The following is a 19,369-nucleotide window of genomic DNA, read 5'->3' on the forward strand; positions in this document are numbered from 1 at the left end:
ATGGGATTGTAGGCCGGCCTGCCCGCCATGGCTGCTGGGAAGTGTAGTCCTGAGGCCGTGTCTCTCTGGGCCGGGGGGGCAGGGCGGACTCCATCCCCCAGCAGGCGCCGGGGCAGGGGGGTGCGGTGACGGCGGCTGGGCGCGGTTTGAAACCTCGGAGGGAGCGAGGCAGCCCCCAAGGGGCGTGGGGGCGTCGGAGCCGCGCGCCGGGCCCGGGAGCCTGTGGCACCGGTAGTAGGGACCCCCGCCCCGCGCCTCCCAGCTCGGCCCGAGCCCGGTCTCGCCGCTGGGACCCGAGACCTGCTCGCTAGGCCGCGTTCCCGCAGAGACCCCCGGGGCCCCGCCCCTCCGCCAGGCCCCCGGGGCCCCCCGCCCCTCCGCCAGCCCCCCCCAACGCCTCCCCTGGCCCCGCCCCTCCGGCAGGCCCCCGGGGCCCCCCGCCTCGCATTCCCCCGGGGCCCCACGCCCCGCCCCTCCGCCAGGCCCCCCCAACGCCTCCCCTGGCCCCGCCCCTCCGGCAGGCTCCCCAAGGCCCCCCGCCCCTCTGCCAGGCCCCCCCACGCCTCCTCGGGGCCCCCTGCCCTGCCCCACATCTCCCCGTGGCCCCGCCCCTCCGCCAGACCCCCCCCCCAACGCGTCTGCCAAGCTCCCTGACACCTCCCTGGGGACCCCGCCCCACATCTACCTGGGGACCCCGCCCCTCCATCAGGCCCCCCCAACGCCTCCCCATGCCCCACCCCTCAGCCAGACCCCCTGCCCTGCCCCTATGCCAGGCCCCCCTATGCCTCCCTGGGCCCCCCCACCCTGCCCTACATATCCCTGGGGCCGTGCCCCTCCGCCAGCCCCCCCCCCAACACCTCTGCCAAGCTCCCTGACACCTCCCCAGGGCCCCTGCCCCACATCCCCCTGGGGCTCCCCACCCCTCTGCCAGGCCCCCCCAACGCCTCCTGGGGCCCGGCCCCGCCACCAGGCCCCCTGGGGCCCCGCCGCTCCGCCAGGCCCCCCGATGCCTCCCCGGGCCCCCCCGGTCCCCACATCTCCCTGGGGCCCCACCCCTCCGCCAGGCCCCCCCAACACCTCCCCGGAGCCCCTGACCCCGCCCCTCTCCTAGGGCCCCGAACACCTCCCCGGAGTTCCCTCTCCTCCTCCAGGCCCCCCAATGCCTCCCCGGGGCCCCCTCTCCCTGCCCATCGGCCAGGCCCCCCAACACCGCCCCAGAGCCCCCTCTCCCAGCCTGTCCGCCGGGCCCCACAACGCCTCCCCGGAGCCCCCTCTCCCTGCCCGTCTGCCAGGGCCCCCAACACCTCCCCGGAGCTCTCTCACCCGACCCCTCTGCCAAGCCCCCCAACGCCTCTCTGGAACCCCTGCCCCCCCATTTGCAAGCCCCCCAACACTTCCTCGGAGCTCCCTCACCCTGCCCATCTGCCTGGCCCCCCAATGCCTCCCCAGAACCCCCTCTCCGCCAAGCCCCCCAACGCCTCCCCGGAGCCCCCTGACCCTTCTCCTCCACCAGGCCCTCCAACGCCTCCCAGGAGCCCCCTCTCCCCACCCCGTTGCCTGGCCCCCCAACGCCTCCCTGGAGCCCCCTCTCACCCGCCCTCTGCCAGGCCCCCCAACACCTCACCAGAGAACCCTACCCTGACCCTCCACCACGCTCTCCACTCCACCCTGTTGATACCTCCCATCACCCCACCCATCCACCAGGCCCCTCTGCCAGCCCCTCTGCATGCCTCTCCAGAGCCCCCCACATGCCTCTGCCATACCTCCTCCCCCCAGCACCTCCCCAGACCCTTCTGAGACCTCACACCTCATGGTGGGGGGGCTGACCCACCCCCCACCCAAAACACCCTGGAACTGTCTGGCAGATTTAGCTGGTGGGAGCCCTGGGCTATCCCTACCTCCTTCACCCTTCTTTGAGGACAGGGCATGACCCTGCCCCAGAGTCCGCGTAAGGCTCAGAGAAAGCGGATGGGGTGTATTTTACTGCATCGCCAGCGCTATGGCAGGGTGCTGTGCTTGGCCCTAGGAGATGGTCCGTACGGAAGTCTGCTTCTGCCCTGGGCTCTGTACTGCCCTGTCCCAGTACCAGTGAGCTTCCATCAGGCCTAGTTTATGAAATCCATTCTGGGTGTGAATTATGTAGGAGTCTCAGGATTTCTAGACCCTGCACTTTGCCCTCAGTCCTGTATCCTCCCATTTATTTCTCTTACCATACATGTATATTTATTTTAACTGTAATAGGAGCATAGACTGTATAGGGAGAAAAATCTCTATGCTGGTGGTTTTACAGGTCAATCCAGCTATCTTCACCGCGTTGGGCTCTGCTCTATCCCTCAGCTTTATACACCAAGGTCTGATTCTAGGTTACTTTGTCATTGGTAAACAGTTAAAAGCATCTGCCTACCAGCCACATGAACTGGGATACACAGCTCAACTCCATATTGACTGCAACAGACAGCAATGTGGCTAAAATAAAGGCAAGTTCAGCTGCATTGTCATCTCTTTCTTGTGGCTTAGACTCTCACTCCAGGCAAGTCCTATTTAAACAAGTGCTGGATCCCTTGGTTCCTTGAACTATGTTGGTAACGTTGCTGTAGGTGAAGTCACCAGGACTGGTTTCTGTAGGTGCTTTGGCTCGTATTAGGTTTCAGAGTAGCAGCCATGTTAGTCTGTATCCTCAAAAAGAAAAGGAATAAATTTGTTAGTCTCTAAGTTGTCACAAATTCTCCTTTTGGCTAGTATTGTAACTGTTGTAGAGCTCCCTGTCCTCTAGAGACTGGTTGAATGTTGCACATTGATGGTTGGATTCAACTGAAAAATGACTTTCACGCAGGTCTTTTTCGGTACTAGACTGGAGGTATCAAGGCTCCAGTGTCCCTAGAAGGGATGAAAATGGAAATGCTTCTGCAAATATTTCAAGGATGTAAATGCTCAGGAGTCGGGAGCGATTCCTCAGGGTGATTCAAGGCCCTAGAAGAGAAAAGGGATGAAATGGGAATGCAACATGGATTGGGCACTGGACTGAGAGGAATCACCTAATTCCTTGTAATAAGCAACTTCTAGAACTGGATGGGTATCCACTATTTGCAAACATCACAATCCAGGCCTCTTTGCCAAAATAAAATCCATCTCTGTGTTTACTGCAGATACTTACGGAAATTACGTCCTCAAGGTCCTCTGTGCAGTTTGTTTTTGTCCCTTCAGTGAAGAAAGATTCTCTTGACTTCCCCAAGAAAGTTGGATCTTTTGTTGAGCCAGGATTATTCTGTCAGCCCTGCAGAACCTTTATTATATAACAGTTCAGAGGAAGGGGTGTGCTCTTTTGGATAGATACAAGTGGTTTTCTTTAAAGACCAGCAGATGAATACCTCGGGTTTTGTCAGACCTTCCTGCGATATCCACCCCATAAAAGCGTGGATTGGCATGAAAGGGAGCCAATTTGTGGGTAGTATGATGTGCAGCTCTGAGATGTATTATTTTATCGTTAGAGCCAGGGAAGATGGCTGTGTTATAGAGAAGGCAGCAATAACATTGGGGGAGAGTGGTCTAATGCTTAGAGTGGGGAATTGTGCTTTGGGATTGCTGAGTTCTGTTCCCGCCTCTGCCCCAATTTACTGTTTCGACAAGCCCCTGAACTAGTCTCTTCCTCAGTTCTCCCCATCTATAAAATGGGAGATTATGGGCTATAGAGGGTGCTAGAGATACATGGTTGTTTTAAAGCTACTGGTGCTGTTCCTAATTAATCAGCCACGGGGGAAGGGACCCACTTACACTGCAGTTCAGTCTGGCTAGAGATCATACAGACCTCTAGGAATGCTGTTAGATTTTTCCAAGTTCTGTGACTATCCTTATGTACCTAATATGGTAATTGTTTCACATAATTAAAAACATGTCTTTTGCAAACATTTTTCATAGATTTAAAAGTCAGAAGGGACCACTGTGAAATCTAGTCCGACTTCCTGTATAACACAGACCATAGGACCTCCCTGAATTCATTCCTGTTTCAACTACTTTCCCTTCTGGATTTGCCCCACATACTTCACCCTTCTGTTTCTCTGTTCACTCTTCATCACTGTTGTTGCAATTTAGTTGATTTGAGAAGTCGTCATTGAGAACATGAGGGCATTTCCTAACCTGTCCTCTGGTGTTAACACCCCATCCTCCTCCTATCTGAAGACAGATCCACTGTGGAAAGCCGTGTGAAGCACCCTACCACTCCTTCCTGTGTGTGTAACTTTCCCTGTCCTTTAGTGTCTTTACCACTTAATCTGGTTTCTCTTTCTCTATTACAGCAGCGTCTGAACACAATCAGCATCTCTTCCAAAGGTAACAACCTGTTTGTCTCAAGCATTTCGAAAAGCACTTGCTACCATAGCATTGAGGTTCTATAGGAATATCCATTGCATTGTACAATCATGTGGTGTTGTTGCTGTGTCTCAAATGGATGATTATTCTTGTCTTTATTTTTGTTTTGTAAAAGCTGTTGATGCCTTGGGGTTAAAATCCAGGCAACTTCTGTACCCATGTAGCAACGCAATGGCCATTTCAAGCCCCTCTTATTGGTTATCCGTACAGTGGTTCCAGGGTGGGCAGACCTGCCTGTTCTAATGACTCCACGTGATTGTATAATTTAAGCAGAAATAAGAAAGAATCTAGTTTCTGCTTTTGAAAACTTCAGTTTGGCCTTTTCCAAGTTCCTTGTCTTGGCACTAGCTGAGGCAAGTCTAACAGTGTGGTAAACAAGTGGGTTCCCTTCCCTGCAGCCCTTGTAACTCCTGTTACTTTTGATCTCTTAGTGGATTTGCTGCTGGACAGAATAAACACTGAGAAGGTTGCATTTGATGAGTCTCTGGCTGGATCTCGGCAACCGTGTCCTACCTGCCTAAGTCTTCCACACTGCAGGATGGCAACAGAGGAGCTTGCAACCATCAGCAGTCAGCTGCATTCGCAAGCTAAGGTAACTCCAGAGTGCCGATGACATTAGCCTCTCTACTAAGGGGAAAGAGACAGGTTTCACTAGTGAGCTGAAAATACACACTTCTTACACTGGATGCCCTGGACTGTGGGGATCCTCTGTTTGTCACACGATGGGAAAAGCCTGTCCCTGTTGAGCCAGTGGATATTGCTCTTTGAGACAGCTGGAAAGGTCTCCACATGAAGATTTGAGGTGTTCCTTTCTCTCCCCATCACCCTGCTTGAGAGTGTGTTGCCTCTGCAGCACCCCTGATTCCTGCCAGCACATGGCTGAAGCTGCAGGGACACTTCACTTGTTCTTTAAAGCAAAGTAACTTCCCAGGATCACTAACTTTCCTTTCCTCTCTGTCAGGTCCCCTGTATCCCTTTGAGCACTGAATCTTCTCCCTGCCCCTGATCACAGCCTTTATCCTTCCAAGAGGAGGGTCATAGGAGATTCCTTGGAAGCCCCTCTATCCTGCTCAGCCGAGTGTGGTTGCTTTTAGAGTCAGTCTTGAGGTGCCCCACAGCATTCCCAGCTTCTGAAACTGAACTGACTTGCACAAGACAACTGAGTTCTTCCCTGCACTCAATTATTTCCCTATGAGACTTGTTCTCATCCTGCTCTTCCCCCCAGGTCATTGAGTCTCTCACCCAGTCAGTAAATCGACTGAAGCAAGAGAAGGAGCTCCAGCAACAGCAGATCCATAATCTGGAAGGTATTGATGAATCACTTGGCTTTGCAGTCATTCTGGGATGTTCAGAGATTGCTCCTCATCTGACTGTTTGGGATCCTGTTGATGAGACAACAGGCTGTGAGTGCAGCGCCCCAATGGGGCACAGTCCAGTTCGCTATTCTGCTGAATACATAGAGCTCAAACCTAGAGTAGAAACCTGGTGTCCCAACTCATAGTCCTTTGCTCTAAGCCTTACAGAATACAACCTTTACATCTGTTGGTACAGAAGCTTGTAGGTTGTTGGCTCAGATGTTGGAACTCTTGGTTTACATCTCTCACGGGTTCTATCCAAGAGTATCACTTGTTCAGAGTACGCCATGAAGACCGGACTCCCCTCATGCCCCTGGAGTGTGCTGGCAGAGTGGTGAAGGGAGCTCTGGAACTGGTACCGATTTTGCTGTACCATGTCAGGGGATCAGCAGAGGCCCCCCTGCGTGCTCAGTCCAGTGCCATACATCAGCAGTGAACTGACTTTTGAGACCATTGTACTGTGTATTATTCAACCCCACCCTTCCCGTTGCAGGCTGAAGCCTAACCATTTTCTGTTGTTTTGCTTGCTGTTGCAGAGGAGGTTGGTCGATTGCATAACAGCCCTCAGAGTGGCTTGGAGTCCCTGCTGGGGCGGAGAATGGAAGGGCTGAAGAGCGAGCTTCGTAACTTGCGACAGCAAGTGTTTCACCAGCCGGATGGAGATTGCACCCCGGATCCGTATCCCAGCTCCAGCGTCATGCAGGAGGTGCATGAGAGGTCAGCTCTGGGGCTTTACAGCCGTGTGGGTCATGGGAAATTAAGGCTGTTGCTTCCTTTGTTAATAAATTTGTTAGTCTCTAAGGTGCCACAAGGACTCCTTGTTGTTTTTGCTGCCACTCTGAAACCTTTCCCCAGGGGGTAACCCTCTCTCTCTTTCATTTTAGCAAAAAGCTCCTGTGGCGCGAATATGAGTGTGTGAGGCGAGAGGTGGATCAACTGAAGCACAAGCTCAGTGAGTGTTGCTCTGGACTGCTCCCCATGCGGGTCACTGCCCTGTGGGCCTGACAGGTGACTGGAATCGGGAGGGAAGCAGCCTGCAGTTGAGAGCATCATGTTATTTGTTGTCGTGGACAGTTTGCTCAGGAATGGAAGAGATGGGGATGCTGTGGTGAATTGGCAGAGTTGGAGAGGAAGTGTGGGAGCATGCACAGGGCTTGCTAGCTCAGTCAGACTCCCACCAGGGCATTGGCAGAGCTGTGGGAGGGGAACATGCACTGGGTCTCCCAACTCTGTCTGACTCTGTGTGTTGCACTGTGGTGCTTTGAGAGATGGGGTCCATTCAGTGAATGGTTGGTGCATTGCAATACGCTTCTGTACTTGTTTTTCAAACGTCACCCCCGCCCTACCCTTAGAGAGGCAATGGGGGGAGGGAATTGATAATGATACTGACTTCCTTTGTAAAGTGCTTTGAGATCTACTGCTGAAAAGTGCTATGTGCGAGCTGGCTGGCATTGTTAGTACTGGGCCTTTCTCAAGGATGCTATGGGATGTCAAGTACCTTGGCTGGGCATAGACCTGAGACACTCCTGGAAATGCCTTGGTCCTAGATTATCAAACTGTGGCTCTACTCTTCAAAGCAACTGTGTAAAAATGACCCCTTCATACTCATGAGCCACCGCTCAGTCAGATTGTCTGTTTATAGCAACTAGGTTTTAACTACTTCACTCCTATTAGCGGTGCAGAGCTGACATAACCATGGGAGAGGGAGCTGGGTTCTATTCTGGCTCATGAATCATAAACAGAATCTCCAATTATGGGCTAAATTCTGTTCTCCCTATATGGCAGCAGCTTCTGTGGAGGCAGTTAAGTGTCTTACCTGTAACCAAGGGCAGAATTTGAGGTGCAGAATCTTTGGTAATTACATGAAACAGAAGGAACCTAGCTTGACTCTCAGATGCCAAGCTGAGTTTACTGCAGCAACTCTGTTACATTCCAGTAAGGCCGAAAGTTCCCAACAAGGATCAGGTCCCCATTGTGTTAGGTGCAGTATAAACACACGGTGAGAGTCAGTCCCTGTCCCAAAGGGCTTATAATCTGAAGAGACAAAACACAGAGTAGGGGAAAGGAATATAACCATCATTTTTACTACTTATAAACTGAGCATGTTGAATATAGTCATTGAATGGCAATAAACAAGGAACCACTAATGTCATTTTCACAGTAGAACTGTACGTAAAGGGCTTCGTGTCGATAACAGCTTCCCCATTTGTGCCTATTATATATCTGTGAAAGCAATAAACCTGGGTATTGTATATGAGTCCCGTGGAGATCTGGCAGCTGCTCCTGCTGTTCACATGAGTTCCTCAGTAGAATGTAGCCCTGGCATGAGAGGTGCCCACTGAGCTTTGGAATGTGCCCGGAGGAAAGGGAGTGCCAAGGTGACTATTAAAAATCAGACACAGAACAGAAGTAGATTCTGCTCTGACTCAGCTCTCTGGCCAGAACCAACCCAGTTCACTAGGTAAAGTTACACTGCTTTCCTTCTCAGACCGACAGGAGGAGGATCTAGTCACTCAGATGTCTGAAACTGATGAAATGAAGAGAACTCAAAGTCGATACTGCAAGGTACATAGCTTTACAGGTTCGCCTTCCCCAGGCAAAATCATTACATGCATTTTTAAAGCATGTGATGGTTTGATAACCTGTGGAACTCACTGCTTTGAGATGATAGGAAAATTGTAAGTAACATTCTTAAAAGAGGGGTTAGGCACATGTATGAATAGCATCTGCAGTGCAAGCAGCTAGAGTAAATGACTGGCTGTTGATCCTTATGCTTCTGGCGTATATTGATCACCAGTTGGGGGCAGAAAGTATATCTTCTCTTTGGATAGTATTGTAAAACTATCCAGGAGATTTATGGGAGTTTTATATCTTCCTCTGAAGGCTGGAGAAAAGATCATGGATTTGATGATCTGTTCCCATATGGCAGAGCTGTTATTTCTCAGGCTTCCTGCGTTAACAGCATCTAAAAGGTTTACTGGTGCTACATTAATCAACACCAGGATATTACTGTGTTTTCCAGTGTGCTTCAGATTTCAGTATTTATTCCTTAGGATAGAACCAACTCCTGTTTGCACCTGGAATTATGGGAGGGGTCACTGCAATCCCTGTTTATAAGGGGCCACGTTAATGAAATTAAACACTGAGACTCAGTAGTGAGGCCCAACTGTAGCAATTCTCTTTCCTATATAATTTAAGTGTTTATCAAACAATATTGGCGCGCTCACAGTATTTCTAAGACACCTGTCATATGGGTAGCTAGGTGCCATGTAGAAAACTAAGATCAGTATGGTAACTATTTCCCCTTGTTTTTTCCTAGCACCCCCCCTCCCCCATTCCTCAGAAGTTCTTGTTAAACCCTGGATTTGTGCTCGAAATGGCCCACCTTGATTATCACACACATTGTAAGGAGAGTGATCACTTTAGATAGCTATTACCAGCAGGAGAGTGGGGTGGCGGGAGAGAAAACCTTTTGTAGTGATAAACACCCATTTTTTCATGGTTTGTGTGTATAAAAACATCTTCTGTATTTTCCACAGTATGCATCCGATGAAGTGAGCTGTAGCTCAGGAAAGCTTATGCTCAAATAAATTGGTTAGTCTCTAAGGTGCCACAAGTCCTCCTTTTCTTTTTAGTATGGTAACAGTCTGCAGAGGATGACTTATTTTTATTTGATATTGATATTGCTGTAGTGCCATTGTGCAAGGTACTGTACAAACACAGTCCATGACCCAAAGAGCTAACAGTATAAGAAGACAAATGATATATGAAAGGTGGGGGGAGAAGAGTATATTCAAAATATATACAAGTGTTCATGTTCGTAAAAAAAAAAAAAAAAAAAAAGCCAGCATATATATCTAAGAGTTTCTGACTGTCCCCATCATAGCCATCGGAACTTGCTTGATTTCTTGTAGGCGTCACTGCAGAAGTTGGAGGGATTTGGAACAAAAGGTAGTGCCCTTATGAGTCACTTCTGGGAGGGCATTCTCTGCGTAAGGTGTGAAGACATTTGTGATTGAGGCTGGCAGAGCAGAGGAAGAGAAGGGATAATGCAGTGGGAAAGACATGGACAAGTAGGGAGGGGCAGAGTTGTGAAGGGCCTAAAATACATTGGAGCTAATGATCAGACCTGACTATACTTCTCAGCTAGCAGCAGTCGTCTAACCCTTTTAGAAACCACCTGCTGTCTGGCGCCTGTGGACAAGTAACCCCCATAACCTGCTGCCCAAGAGACTCTGGTGGCACATTCTCAAACTGATTGGTGTTTTTATACATTATGGTTGGCCAAAATGCAGTCTGTGGGCCAAGCATGCACAGCAGAGATCTATAGTGTAGCCCTAATTTCCATTAAGGAGGCTGAGTCAAGGGATACAGATTCCAGTATCCTATACCCCATCTTGATCTGAGCACCCCAAACTGTAAAGGAAAGGTGAAGTGCTCGTTGCCATGGATAGCATGGTTTGTGTCAGCTGTGCTTTCCCCAAGCTCTTCCAGGCCCGTGCAGAGAGCAAGTCACACATGCATGTTCTGCTGGGCTCAGCACCGCTGTGTAGACTCAGCAGCTGTCTGTGAGGAGCCCTTTTGGCAGTGACTGACTGTCCCCCCTCATCCACAGATGCTGGAAGATTTGATGAACAGTCACAAAGCTCAATCTGATGACTTGGACAAAGCGAGGTTCGAGACGCGGAGCACCCAGCAGGAGCTCGGCCACATCAAGTAGGGGAAATGTACCTTCCAAGGGTCTTGTGGGACATATGGCACTACATGTGTGCACGCACCATGCATTGCTGGCAATGTGGGGTGCATTCCTCACCCCGCTGAGCTCAGCACATCAGCTGCAAGTGCAGCTCTTTGTATAGCCGCAGAATATTTCACCACAAACCACGTGGGAATGGCGCAAGTGTGTGCACTGCCGTGTGACCACTCCTCAGTGCCCCTGTGTGAAAGGAGTTGTGGGGAATATCCGCTCAGTTGCTAGTAGGCAGGTGTCCACGTCACAACTAGCACTAATAGACCCTATGCTTGCGCCCTCAGAGAAGGCAAAGGTGAATTCCCCTCTTGCTTCTAGAGGGGGCCTCTGCAGGTCACGATTGAGGCCTGTTATTGAGGCAGTGTGGAGAAGCCGTCTCTGTACCTGCGTGGTGGATAGAGAACATCCATCGCCAGGGTTGCAATCCAGCACCTTGGCCAATGAGGCATTCCCCTTTTAGATGCATAAAGTGCCAAACTGCGAGCCCTGGAGGTTCCAGAACATGGGCAGGTCAGTTCAAGCTTGCCCACTGCCGGGAGAGGAGCCCCAGCTAGGGGCAGATGGAGAGTTCAGGCTCCATGGTCCATTCAGTCTTTGGTCTCTCTGCTGAGGCAGCTAACAAGGGGACTAGTTGTGATGGTATCTGTTTGTGATGGAGACACGTATACCTTGGGAACTAGACTGAGTACCCCAATTTACTTCACACAGGCACAGAGCAGCCATCTTGTGTGAATGACTTCCTGCCGTTCCTATTCTGGGCTGACCCTACACTGTTGACCTGGAGATGAAAGGCTCCATGTCTAATCATGGCACTCCTGTGCCCTCAAGTCCAAGTGCATAGACAGCGTGTAAGCAAGCATGCTCATGTTCCCCCTCCACAAACCCTCTACCATGGGCACTGACTGACTTCTGAAGCTCCTTCTCTGTCACTCACTGAGTGAACCCACTTGGCGCTTTTCAGAAAGTGGTGATTCCCCCCTTTAGTTCTTTCCCTTTCTAGCACCTCAGCAGGAATTCCCTTCTGCCTGGGGCCTCTTCTCTTCAAGAGACGCCCACTTGTGTCCCTTAAACCCCTGCCCTTCCCTGTGTCTCCATGCTCTCCTCTTGCTTTCCTGTGCTATCACGTTCCCACAATGGATCATGCTGAGAAAGGAAACGGACTCTACCTTTTGGCTGTGATCTCCACACAGCTGGGCCTTGCATGCTCTGGCCTCTTCCCTGGAGAGGATGGTGATATTAGCATTTCCCCTTCAGTAATCCTTAGCTCTGTGCTACTGTTCCTTTAATTGTGTCCTTGTCTTTCCAACCCAGCTGGCCCAGGGGTATCTGGGGATTCTGTGTGTGCCACTGTCTCTAACTCTTTCCCTTGCACCCAGGTGCCACAATGGGATAATGTGTCACAGGACTGCCAAGTACCCCTTCAGCTGGCAGGCAGTGTTCCCTCAATGGTGTGCCCCAGACCTCCCTTCCCAGGGAAGCACTCTATCCATTCATTAACATCAGGCTGATACTGAAGACCTTTGCAATACAGCAGGGCTGGGACTATTTATTAAATATTTGTTCCTGAAAGGTCTTTATTTGAAATACCTGTGTTCTCTAGAGATGTAGCAGGTAAGTCACTGCCAAGCAGTATCGCATAGAGCCATTCATCCTGAAGGATCTCAAACAGTGTGCAGCGTGGTGACACCCACCACTGCAATGCTGTCACTACTGGGATAGCACCTGGTAGGCTCCTTAACAGCCAACAGCAACACTTTACCACAGTTTGGGGCAGGATGTGAAGCATATTTTTTTATCCACCTGAAAATGCATGGGATGGGAGGAGCCTGTGAAGGCAGAGTATAACTACAGTAGAACCTCCACGTTACGGACACCTGGGGAATAGAGGTTATTCGTAACTCTGAACAAAACATTCTGGTTCTTTCAAAAGTTTACAACTGGACATTGACTTAATACAGCTTTGAAACTTTACTGTGCAGAAGAAAAACGCTGCTTTTAACCATCTTAATTTAAATGAAACAAGCACATAAACAGTTTCCTTAGCTTGTCAAATCTTCTTTCTTTTTTTAAACTTTCCCTTAATTTTTTTAGTAGTTTACGTTTAATGCAGCACTGTACTGTATTTGCTTTTTGGGGGGGGGGGTCTCTGCTGCTGCCTGATTGCATACTTCTGGTTCTAAATGCGGTGTGTGGTTGACTGGTCAGTTTGTAATGCTGATGCTCCTAACTGAGGTTCTGCTGCATTGCAAATAGAATTAAGCTGGGACACTGGAGATGCATGCATGGCCTCTGCAGGGATGAGCCCTTCACATCACTCGGCAGTGCCCCATCTGATGGGCACATGTAGCACTGGCTGGCTCTGCAAGGAGCTGTGTCCAGGTCTCTCCTGGTGATTCTGGGCCTTTGAGGGAGATTGATGAGGAATGATACTAAAAACATTAGGCATTCCCTAGTGCTTTCCAGCCAAGGATCTCAAAACCCTTTTCAGACACAATTCATTCTCACAACCTTCCTCTCCATCACCCCAGCAAGGTGCATGTGATGATGTTATCCCTCACGTTACCGATGAGGAAAGGAACAGTACCAGAGCTGGGATTGGAACCCAGTTGTCCTGACTTCTTGTTCTCTCTTCTGGTACCCCTGTTAATCGCTTATATTCACCCCTACCCCCCAAAATCCATAAATAACCATTAGTGTTCTTAGTGGAAAATATCTGTGAAAACATTCATGGTCCAGCATGGCTCTGTTATTAGAATCTCCTTGATGAATTTGTTCTGACATCAGAATCTAAACTTGCCTCCTGTACTATAATAACCCACTGTGGAGGATGTTCTGTTAACTCAGTGAGTCATCTCCAATAATGAGATTTAATTGCAGTTCTCCTGTAATTAAATATTGATTCTCTTTCCCTTCCCTTTCTGTAGACGCCTCAGGTCTCCCTGCCCCCCACGCCCCCCATGCCCCACACCTCACATACAAGAGTTGCTTAGCAGAGCTGAATCTACCTTGAACCATGAGTTTACCAAAATCCCTCATTGCAGAAAATCCAAAGAATGAATTTTGTGTCTCTCCTGGCAGCTGTTTCTGTCCCTGGAGCTAATCAGTGGTGTTGGTTTTGTTTCAATCAGATCCACGGTCACTGACCTGAAAGACCAAATGAAAAATCTGCCCTTGGAAGAGAAGTCATACACTAAGCCTGTAGGAAAGGAAAGTGCTCATGGGAGTAAGTGATGCTCGTCCTCTTGGGTAGAGCTGGTTGGGAATTTTCTGACAAAATAGAGTTTTGTTGGCAAATGCTGGTTTGTTGAACCTGAAATGTTTTTTGGAAACATCCTTGGGTTTGACAGACTTTCATCAAATCACAGCAGGGTTCCAATAAAAACCTGCCTGGTTTGCTGGTGGGCTCCTGAGGAGCCCAGGGCTTCCAGGGTCTGTGGCCCTGGGGTAGCCCCACCATGTGGACTGCCAGGGAGCAAGGGGCTTCCCGGGTCCGTGACTCTGGGCAGCCATGCCCTGTAAGGGATTCCAGGCTCCCTGCCTGAAAGCCTCCGAAGTCCTGGCTCTAACTAGGGCTCGGCTCCCTGGCTTGCAGCAGAGAGCCTGGAAGTCCTGAGAATTCTAGTAATGTTGCTTTATTGGACTCCCTCTCCAGATAAACTACTTCTTGCCCTTGGGACGTGATTATGGTCGGGGATAGTCAGGAATCTGGCTGGCTTCTCCGTTTCCTTCATCTCACCTATGATCCTGCTTGGTTTGTCTTTAATCATGGAGTCAGAGATGGGAGAGTTCAGTGCAGTGCATTGCCTTCAGTGCGTGTTCAGCATGTGTCCAGTGCACTTCCAGTCTCGATTTACATGATTCAGGGCCTGGTTCTCCATCCCTTTCTTCGTTATTTACACCAGTGCAGAGTAGGAATACGATGCTATGAAACCAGAATGGTTGTATTGCCTATGAAGATAGTGAGGAATCCGGCCTATGGTCTTTAACCTTGAGCTCAGCTCTGAGCTTATCCTGCTTGTTGGTGTGTTTCTCTTAGTGGAAAGCAATGATTTGTTGAGAGAAGAGGAGATATTTTCTTCCTCCCTGAGTGATGATTCTGCCTCTGAGCTCAGTCTCACAGATGTCAGCTCGGATGAGCTCTCTAGTGCCACAGAGATTAAGGAGCCTGAAGGTAAGAGAAGTATGGCTGGCTTAGGAGCCCTTGATACCCTAAGAATATAGTTGTTTTCAGTGGGAACGTGGATGTGTGACTGCCTTGGGGGGAGAGGGGAATCTCTTTTTACGTCCAGTCCCTATTTTGTGTCCCTAAAAGTGTTTCAGTATTTGTAATGCCTATACTAAGGTCAGACTCACAACTTGACAAGAGCCCGAAGGCCGTACCCAAATTAGGTGTATGTATTTGGCATCTAAATATGGGAGGCAGCATGATCTAATGGTCAGAGCATTGGACTGGGAGTCAGACTTCTTGATTCTAATCCCAGCTCTCCACTTGCTAACAGATTTACTTTCCAGGGCTCCTTGTCGATCTGTTGTCAGGCCTAATCAGGTGGAAGGTGCTGTGTAAACAGAAGTATTATTTTGCATAAACTAGAGCATCCTGCAGCCTCTCACATCTGTACTATTGAGTGGCAGTCCTGAGGAGGGAGGGACCTTATCTTCTAGCATGCAGTGACCCAGAGGCTTTCCTTTGCATGTTGGTGTCTAGTCTGTCCAAGTTGTGTACTAAAGATTGAGACTGTTTGTAGTCTGCATTGTAGAACTTCACTTTCCCCCCTGAACCAAAGCATTGGGGGGAGGGATAGCTCAGTGGTTTGAGCATTGGCCTGCTAAACCCAGGGTTGTGAGTTCAATCCTTGAGGGGGCCATTTGGGATCGGGGGGGCAAAAATTGGGGATTGGTCCTGCTTTGAGCAGGGGGTTGGACTAGATGACCTCCTGAGGTCCCTTCCAACCCTGATATTCTATGATTCTATGATCTTATGCTGCTTTCTTCTCTAATCTGATACGGGCAATCTAGAATGCTGGTTGTGATGATTTGGGGGCTCCATCTACACAGCATATGAATTGATTACAGTTGTGAAGTTGTTAAGAAATGTTTGTATCATGGAATGCCTTTATGTATATATGGTATCCGCTATGCTTGTGTCAGGTCTTTCCAGACTACAGACGGGTGGGTGGCTAGAATTTAATGGCTGCCTATCCAGCTGGAAACACCTGAATGAAAATGGGTTAGTTGAGGCCAGAAGATATTTTCCCCAATTTGTCTGCAGGGAGTGGGGGAAGTGGAGAGAGTGGAAAGGATGAAGACAAAAGTGAGAACGGGGGAGTTTAAACAGCCCCTCCCTGAAAGCCACATGGGGAGTTTTGGGCAGGAGAGGGTAAGGAGATAGAACAGCCAGGGTCAGAGAGGTGAGGTGGGGTGGGAAGAGAAGGCTCCATGTTTCAGAACACAAGCTAGGCACTGCATCAGAAGGACCCTGGATGTCCCCAGAGGACTCTGATCCTAGCCCAAAGAAAGCTGTCTAGTAGTGAGGAAACTGAGGCAGGGACATGCAAATAGGGTTTATTGTTTGTATTGATCTGTGTATTTCTTGTGCAGTTAAGTAACAAGCTGTGCTATTAGAGTCCTTTGCAAAGTGTCTGTGCACTGCATGTTGCTCCTAACACACGCCCCTTGAAGTAAACGAGACCCAGAACACCCCACAGCTGGCGTTCTGGGAGAGGAAAGGTTTCAGCTGAGGGGGGTTGGAGGAGGAAGAAAACCCTGAGTGGCCACCACTGTTTCCCAGGGGCTGGGCAATGGGCTGCATAATCACAGCTCCCAGGATCGTGTGGTAGACAGTGGGTCTGCGCCCTGAGCGTGAGCCTAGAAGCCCCAAGATAGGGACAGTACATGGGTTCTCTTTAGACATTGGAGGCTTACAAAAGTCTGGTGAGTGGCCAAGAGGGGCGCTTGACTGGGCCTGTGACACTGGCCTCCAAAGCACTTCGATCATGGTTAAACTGTGGTGCCCTATGGTGTCCGTTGTTTGAGCGTCCCTTCCAGCCTTGTTTTAGGGTAACATTAAGCTGCAATATGAGGGCCAGTTCTAATACTACCAATAGTAATTATACTGAGCATTCCCCAGGGGTGCCAGAAGGTCAGTTTGTAATGTCACTCCATGTTTGGTTTGGTGCTGACACTCAGCCAATGAGGTTAGGAAGGTGAAAATCACCGATTTTTGAAAGGCTCATCTTCCACACTATATATCCCTTTGGATTTCAGCTTTGTTTCAGGATGTTAAAGACCCTTGGGTTTGCATTAACACTTAGCCTCAGGGGAATTCCCAGCTCCAGGAACAAAGGGGTTAATGTTCTTTTAAAGGAAATTCATGCCCTACTTCCGTAAGATGCTTAAGATTCTCGTGAATGGGGGCTTTAAGGTACATGAAATTGCCTTGAGTTCTGTTTTTTCTAGGTACAAATCCCGCTGAGTCAGTCTTTACTAGTAAAGCTGCTACAGTTAGCTGCTTTGCAGATGCAGTTGTTACATGTCCAGTTGTTAGGATGTTCCCTAAGCAATCTCCCCAGGACATATCAAGGGGTTAAATTCCCTTCTCCAATATTACTTGCAGGCACATGCCAGGGACTGAGTTTAACAATTGATCAGCAAAGCCCTGTGTCAGATAACATGCATAATTTCATAAGAGGAAGCTAGTTATCCTATATTATTGGTAGTAAATATTGATATCCTAGTAGCACCCAGAGGCCAGGGTCGGGATTATAATAGGGGTGCCCAAAGGCTGCTAAGAGGCAGGGGCCATGATTAAAAAATATATGCCAATACAGATTAGTCAAACCCACATTGTCAATGTGTTTTCTTGTATTTGCATTTGCCTGAGTAGATGATGAATTGGCATTGCTTCGAATTCATTGGTGACTCCGAACCAGCGGCAGATCAGCTTTGTCCTCACTCTGCAGTTACAGGGAGGTCATGATCAGGGGCTGCAGTTTACCCTTGGGCCATTTTTATCGGTTGATAATGAGGACTTGAGCCTCAGAGTTCAGAGTATGGCTAACTCCTCTGAAATGTGTCTGTAGGATCCAAAGAACTCTCCACCCCAAGCCTGGAGCTGGAGGACAGCACCCCCAAGGAGGAGGATGGAAGCATGTCAGATGAGGACCTCAGCAGTGACCTGTTTGACAGTCTGCCTGAACTTAATCTGAGTGATCTTTAATGCTTAGCCAAAGAAAGCCCCCCTCTGTCAAATAAGAAAAATTAAAGATGGAAAGGGAATTGGCATCTCAAAATGGACAGGCTCCTCTTCTGAACTGTCAGCCACTTGGGCGGCTGGGGGTGGAGGGGTGTTGCAGTGGCCCAAAGTGATCCCTTTGCGGGGAGACGGGCTCTGCACAGCCTGGTATCAGGCAATCAGCACCTCCACTGACTTTGACTTTCAAGTACTCCAGAAGAAACCGATTCGGCTGTGTATTCCTGAGCTTCAGGTTGTAAGATTTGTTCTAATTCTGTTAGCTCAAGTGCTGGGCACATATATGGAGACCTGCTCTACCCTCTCTGCATGGGTGGGGAACAGAGCCCTAGTCGGTGATCATAAATTTACTTAGATAAGGGCCAAGAAGCCTCTAAGTGGCAGCTGAGTTTGCCAGGTGCTGGTAAATCCCTTCCCACTCAGGTAATTGAAGTGGTTTAAAAAGCTCCATTCTTGGAACAGTGTTTTCATGTCAATCATAAAGAGAAAATTGCTTTAATACAGGAGACGACAGCCGAAATGGAGAGAGGCTGCGGCCTAAAATCCTGCAATTCCCATTCTTCAGGCCTTGCACGTCTCGGGTGTTTTAAATAAAGTTTTCCTAAGTAATTACTCTGATTTTACACGAGTTACTTTATAGCAGGGAGCGGGGGAGGACAAGGGGAAGGAAGGGTGTGTGTTAGGTGAGAGTCAGTGTGCTTGACAGTCCAAGTCCAAGTTAGTGAGCGAGAGGAGGAGCCTAAGGGGCTGTGAAACAGGAGGGATGCAGAGATGCCACTAACCTTTCCCTGCCTCCTGCCCTTCCCCAAGTTACCAGTGTTGCTCATCCTGCAAAGTGGGTAGCAAAGGGAGGTGGTCCCGATTCGGGGGGAGGTGTTTAGTGCAGCGTGGCAGAGCTCAGTGTTTGAACAGCCAAGGAAATAAATAGCCTGTTAATGAAATTCATTGTTGGTGTTAAACTGGGAATAGCAGCAGCCAGGTGAGTCATCGAGGAGAAACAGAGCAGAGACACAGGCAGAAAGTGCTCCCGCGCCAGTTAGTTCGTATACTTGGGGAAGCGTAACCACAGTTTCCACCCTGGAAGGGCCAGGAAAGCTGGGCAGCGGTGACCCTGCTAGAGACCTACTGTGGTGAGAGTGGATGCCATGTTTAGCATGATCTTGCAACAGTGGATGGCTGCCAGAAAGGCTGGTGCAGGATGTGAGTGGTCCCTCTCTAAGTGACTCTGGTATGACCCCAGCCACCAGACTGGAGTCAGTGCTAGACATCTCCTTATCAGAACTTTATTCCCAATCTGGTAGGAGGCCAGAGAGGAGCAACGGAAATGAAAAGGGGCTGCGGGGACTGATGGAGAAGCAGAGGTTAGCTCTGCGAATGAGGCAGGGCTTGGCTGAGTGAGGACGGGTGGGGGGGTGGAAAGGCAGGAATTACTTCAGGCACTAATACAATGTGCCTCTCACGGTGGTAGCTACATCTACTTTAGAGATTAGGCTGAGAGCAGTCAGCTTCTCCTAAATGGGGAGCAGCTGCTTCCTAACTGCCCAGGACCCAGCTCTGTGTCCTTGGGGAGGACCCCAGGGAGTGAATGGCAGCCACTAGATTCTGGTTGGGATACCAGAGGCTGCCTGGATGGAGGTGAGCCTGGTTGGG

General features: G+C 49.8%; 1 protein-coding gene across 5 annotated transcripts; it reads left to right on the forward strand.

Moving 5' to 3' along the window:
• The first annotated feature begins 116 nt into the window (after positions 1-116).
• LOC125641531 (uncharacterized) lies at positions 117-18,331 on the forward strand. Of its 5 annotated transcripts, none has more exons than XM_048861621.2 (12): positions 117-231; positions 2,291-2,477; positions 4,293-4,326; positions 4,797-4,957; positions 5,591-5,672; positions 6,257-6,437; positions 6,605-6,672; positions 8,209-8,285; positions 10,336-10,436; positions 13,599-13,693; positions 14,507-14,641; positions 17,550-18,331. In XM_048861621.2, the coding sequence occupies exons 2-12, from the start codon at positions 2,412-2,414 to the stop codon at positions 17,684-17,686; spliced, it is 1,137 nt and encodes a 378-aa protein (XP_048717578.1). In that variant the 5' UTR covers positions 117-231; positions 2,291-2,411; the 3' UTR covers positions 17,687-18,331. The 5 variants fall into 5 exon arrangements, with proteins under 5 accessions (XP_048717578.1, XP_048717581.1, XP_048717580.1 ...); XM_048861624.2 differs by having other exon boundaries at positions 4,296-4,326; XM_048861623.2 differs by having other exon boundaries at positions 2,387-2,477.
• The last annotated feature ends 1,038 nt before the right edge of the window (positions 18,332-19,369 follow it).

Source organism: Caretta caretta, chromosome 8 (assembly GCF_965140235.1).
Source record: "Caretta caretta isolate rCarCar2 chromosome 8, rCarCar1.hap1, whole genome shotgun sequence".
In the NCBI taxonomy this organism is placed as follows: Eukaryota; Metazoa; Chordata; order Testudines; family Cheloniidae; genus Caretta; species Caretta caretta.

What these genes read in the sequence shown, in the direction of transcription:
- LOC125641531 (XM_048861621.2), top strand. Translation starts at nt 2,412, where the DNA reads ATGAACTGGGATACACAGCTCAACTCCATATTGACTGCAACAGACAGC. An exon ending in TCAACTGAAGCACAAGCTCA is followed by an intron (nt 6,673 to 8,208) that starts GTGAGTGTTGCT and finishes TTTCCTTCTCAG; the next exon opens with ACCGACAGGAGGAGGATCTA. An exon ending in AAAGGAAAGTGCTCATGGGA is followed by an intron (nt 13,694 to 14,506) that starts GTAAGTGATGCT and finishes TGTTTCTCTTAG; the next exon opens with TGGAAAGCAATGATTTGTTG.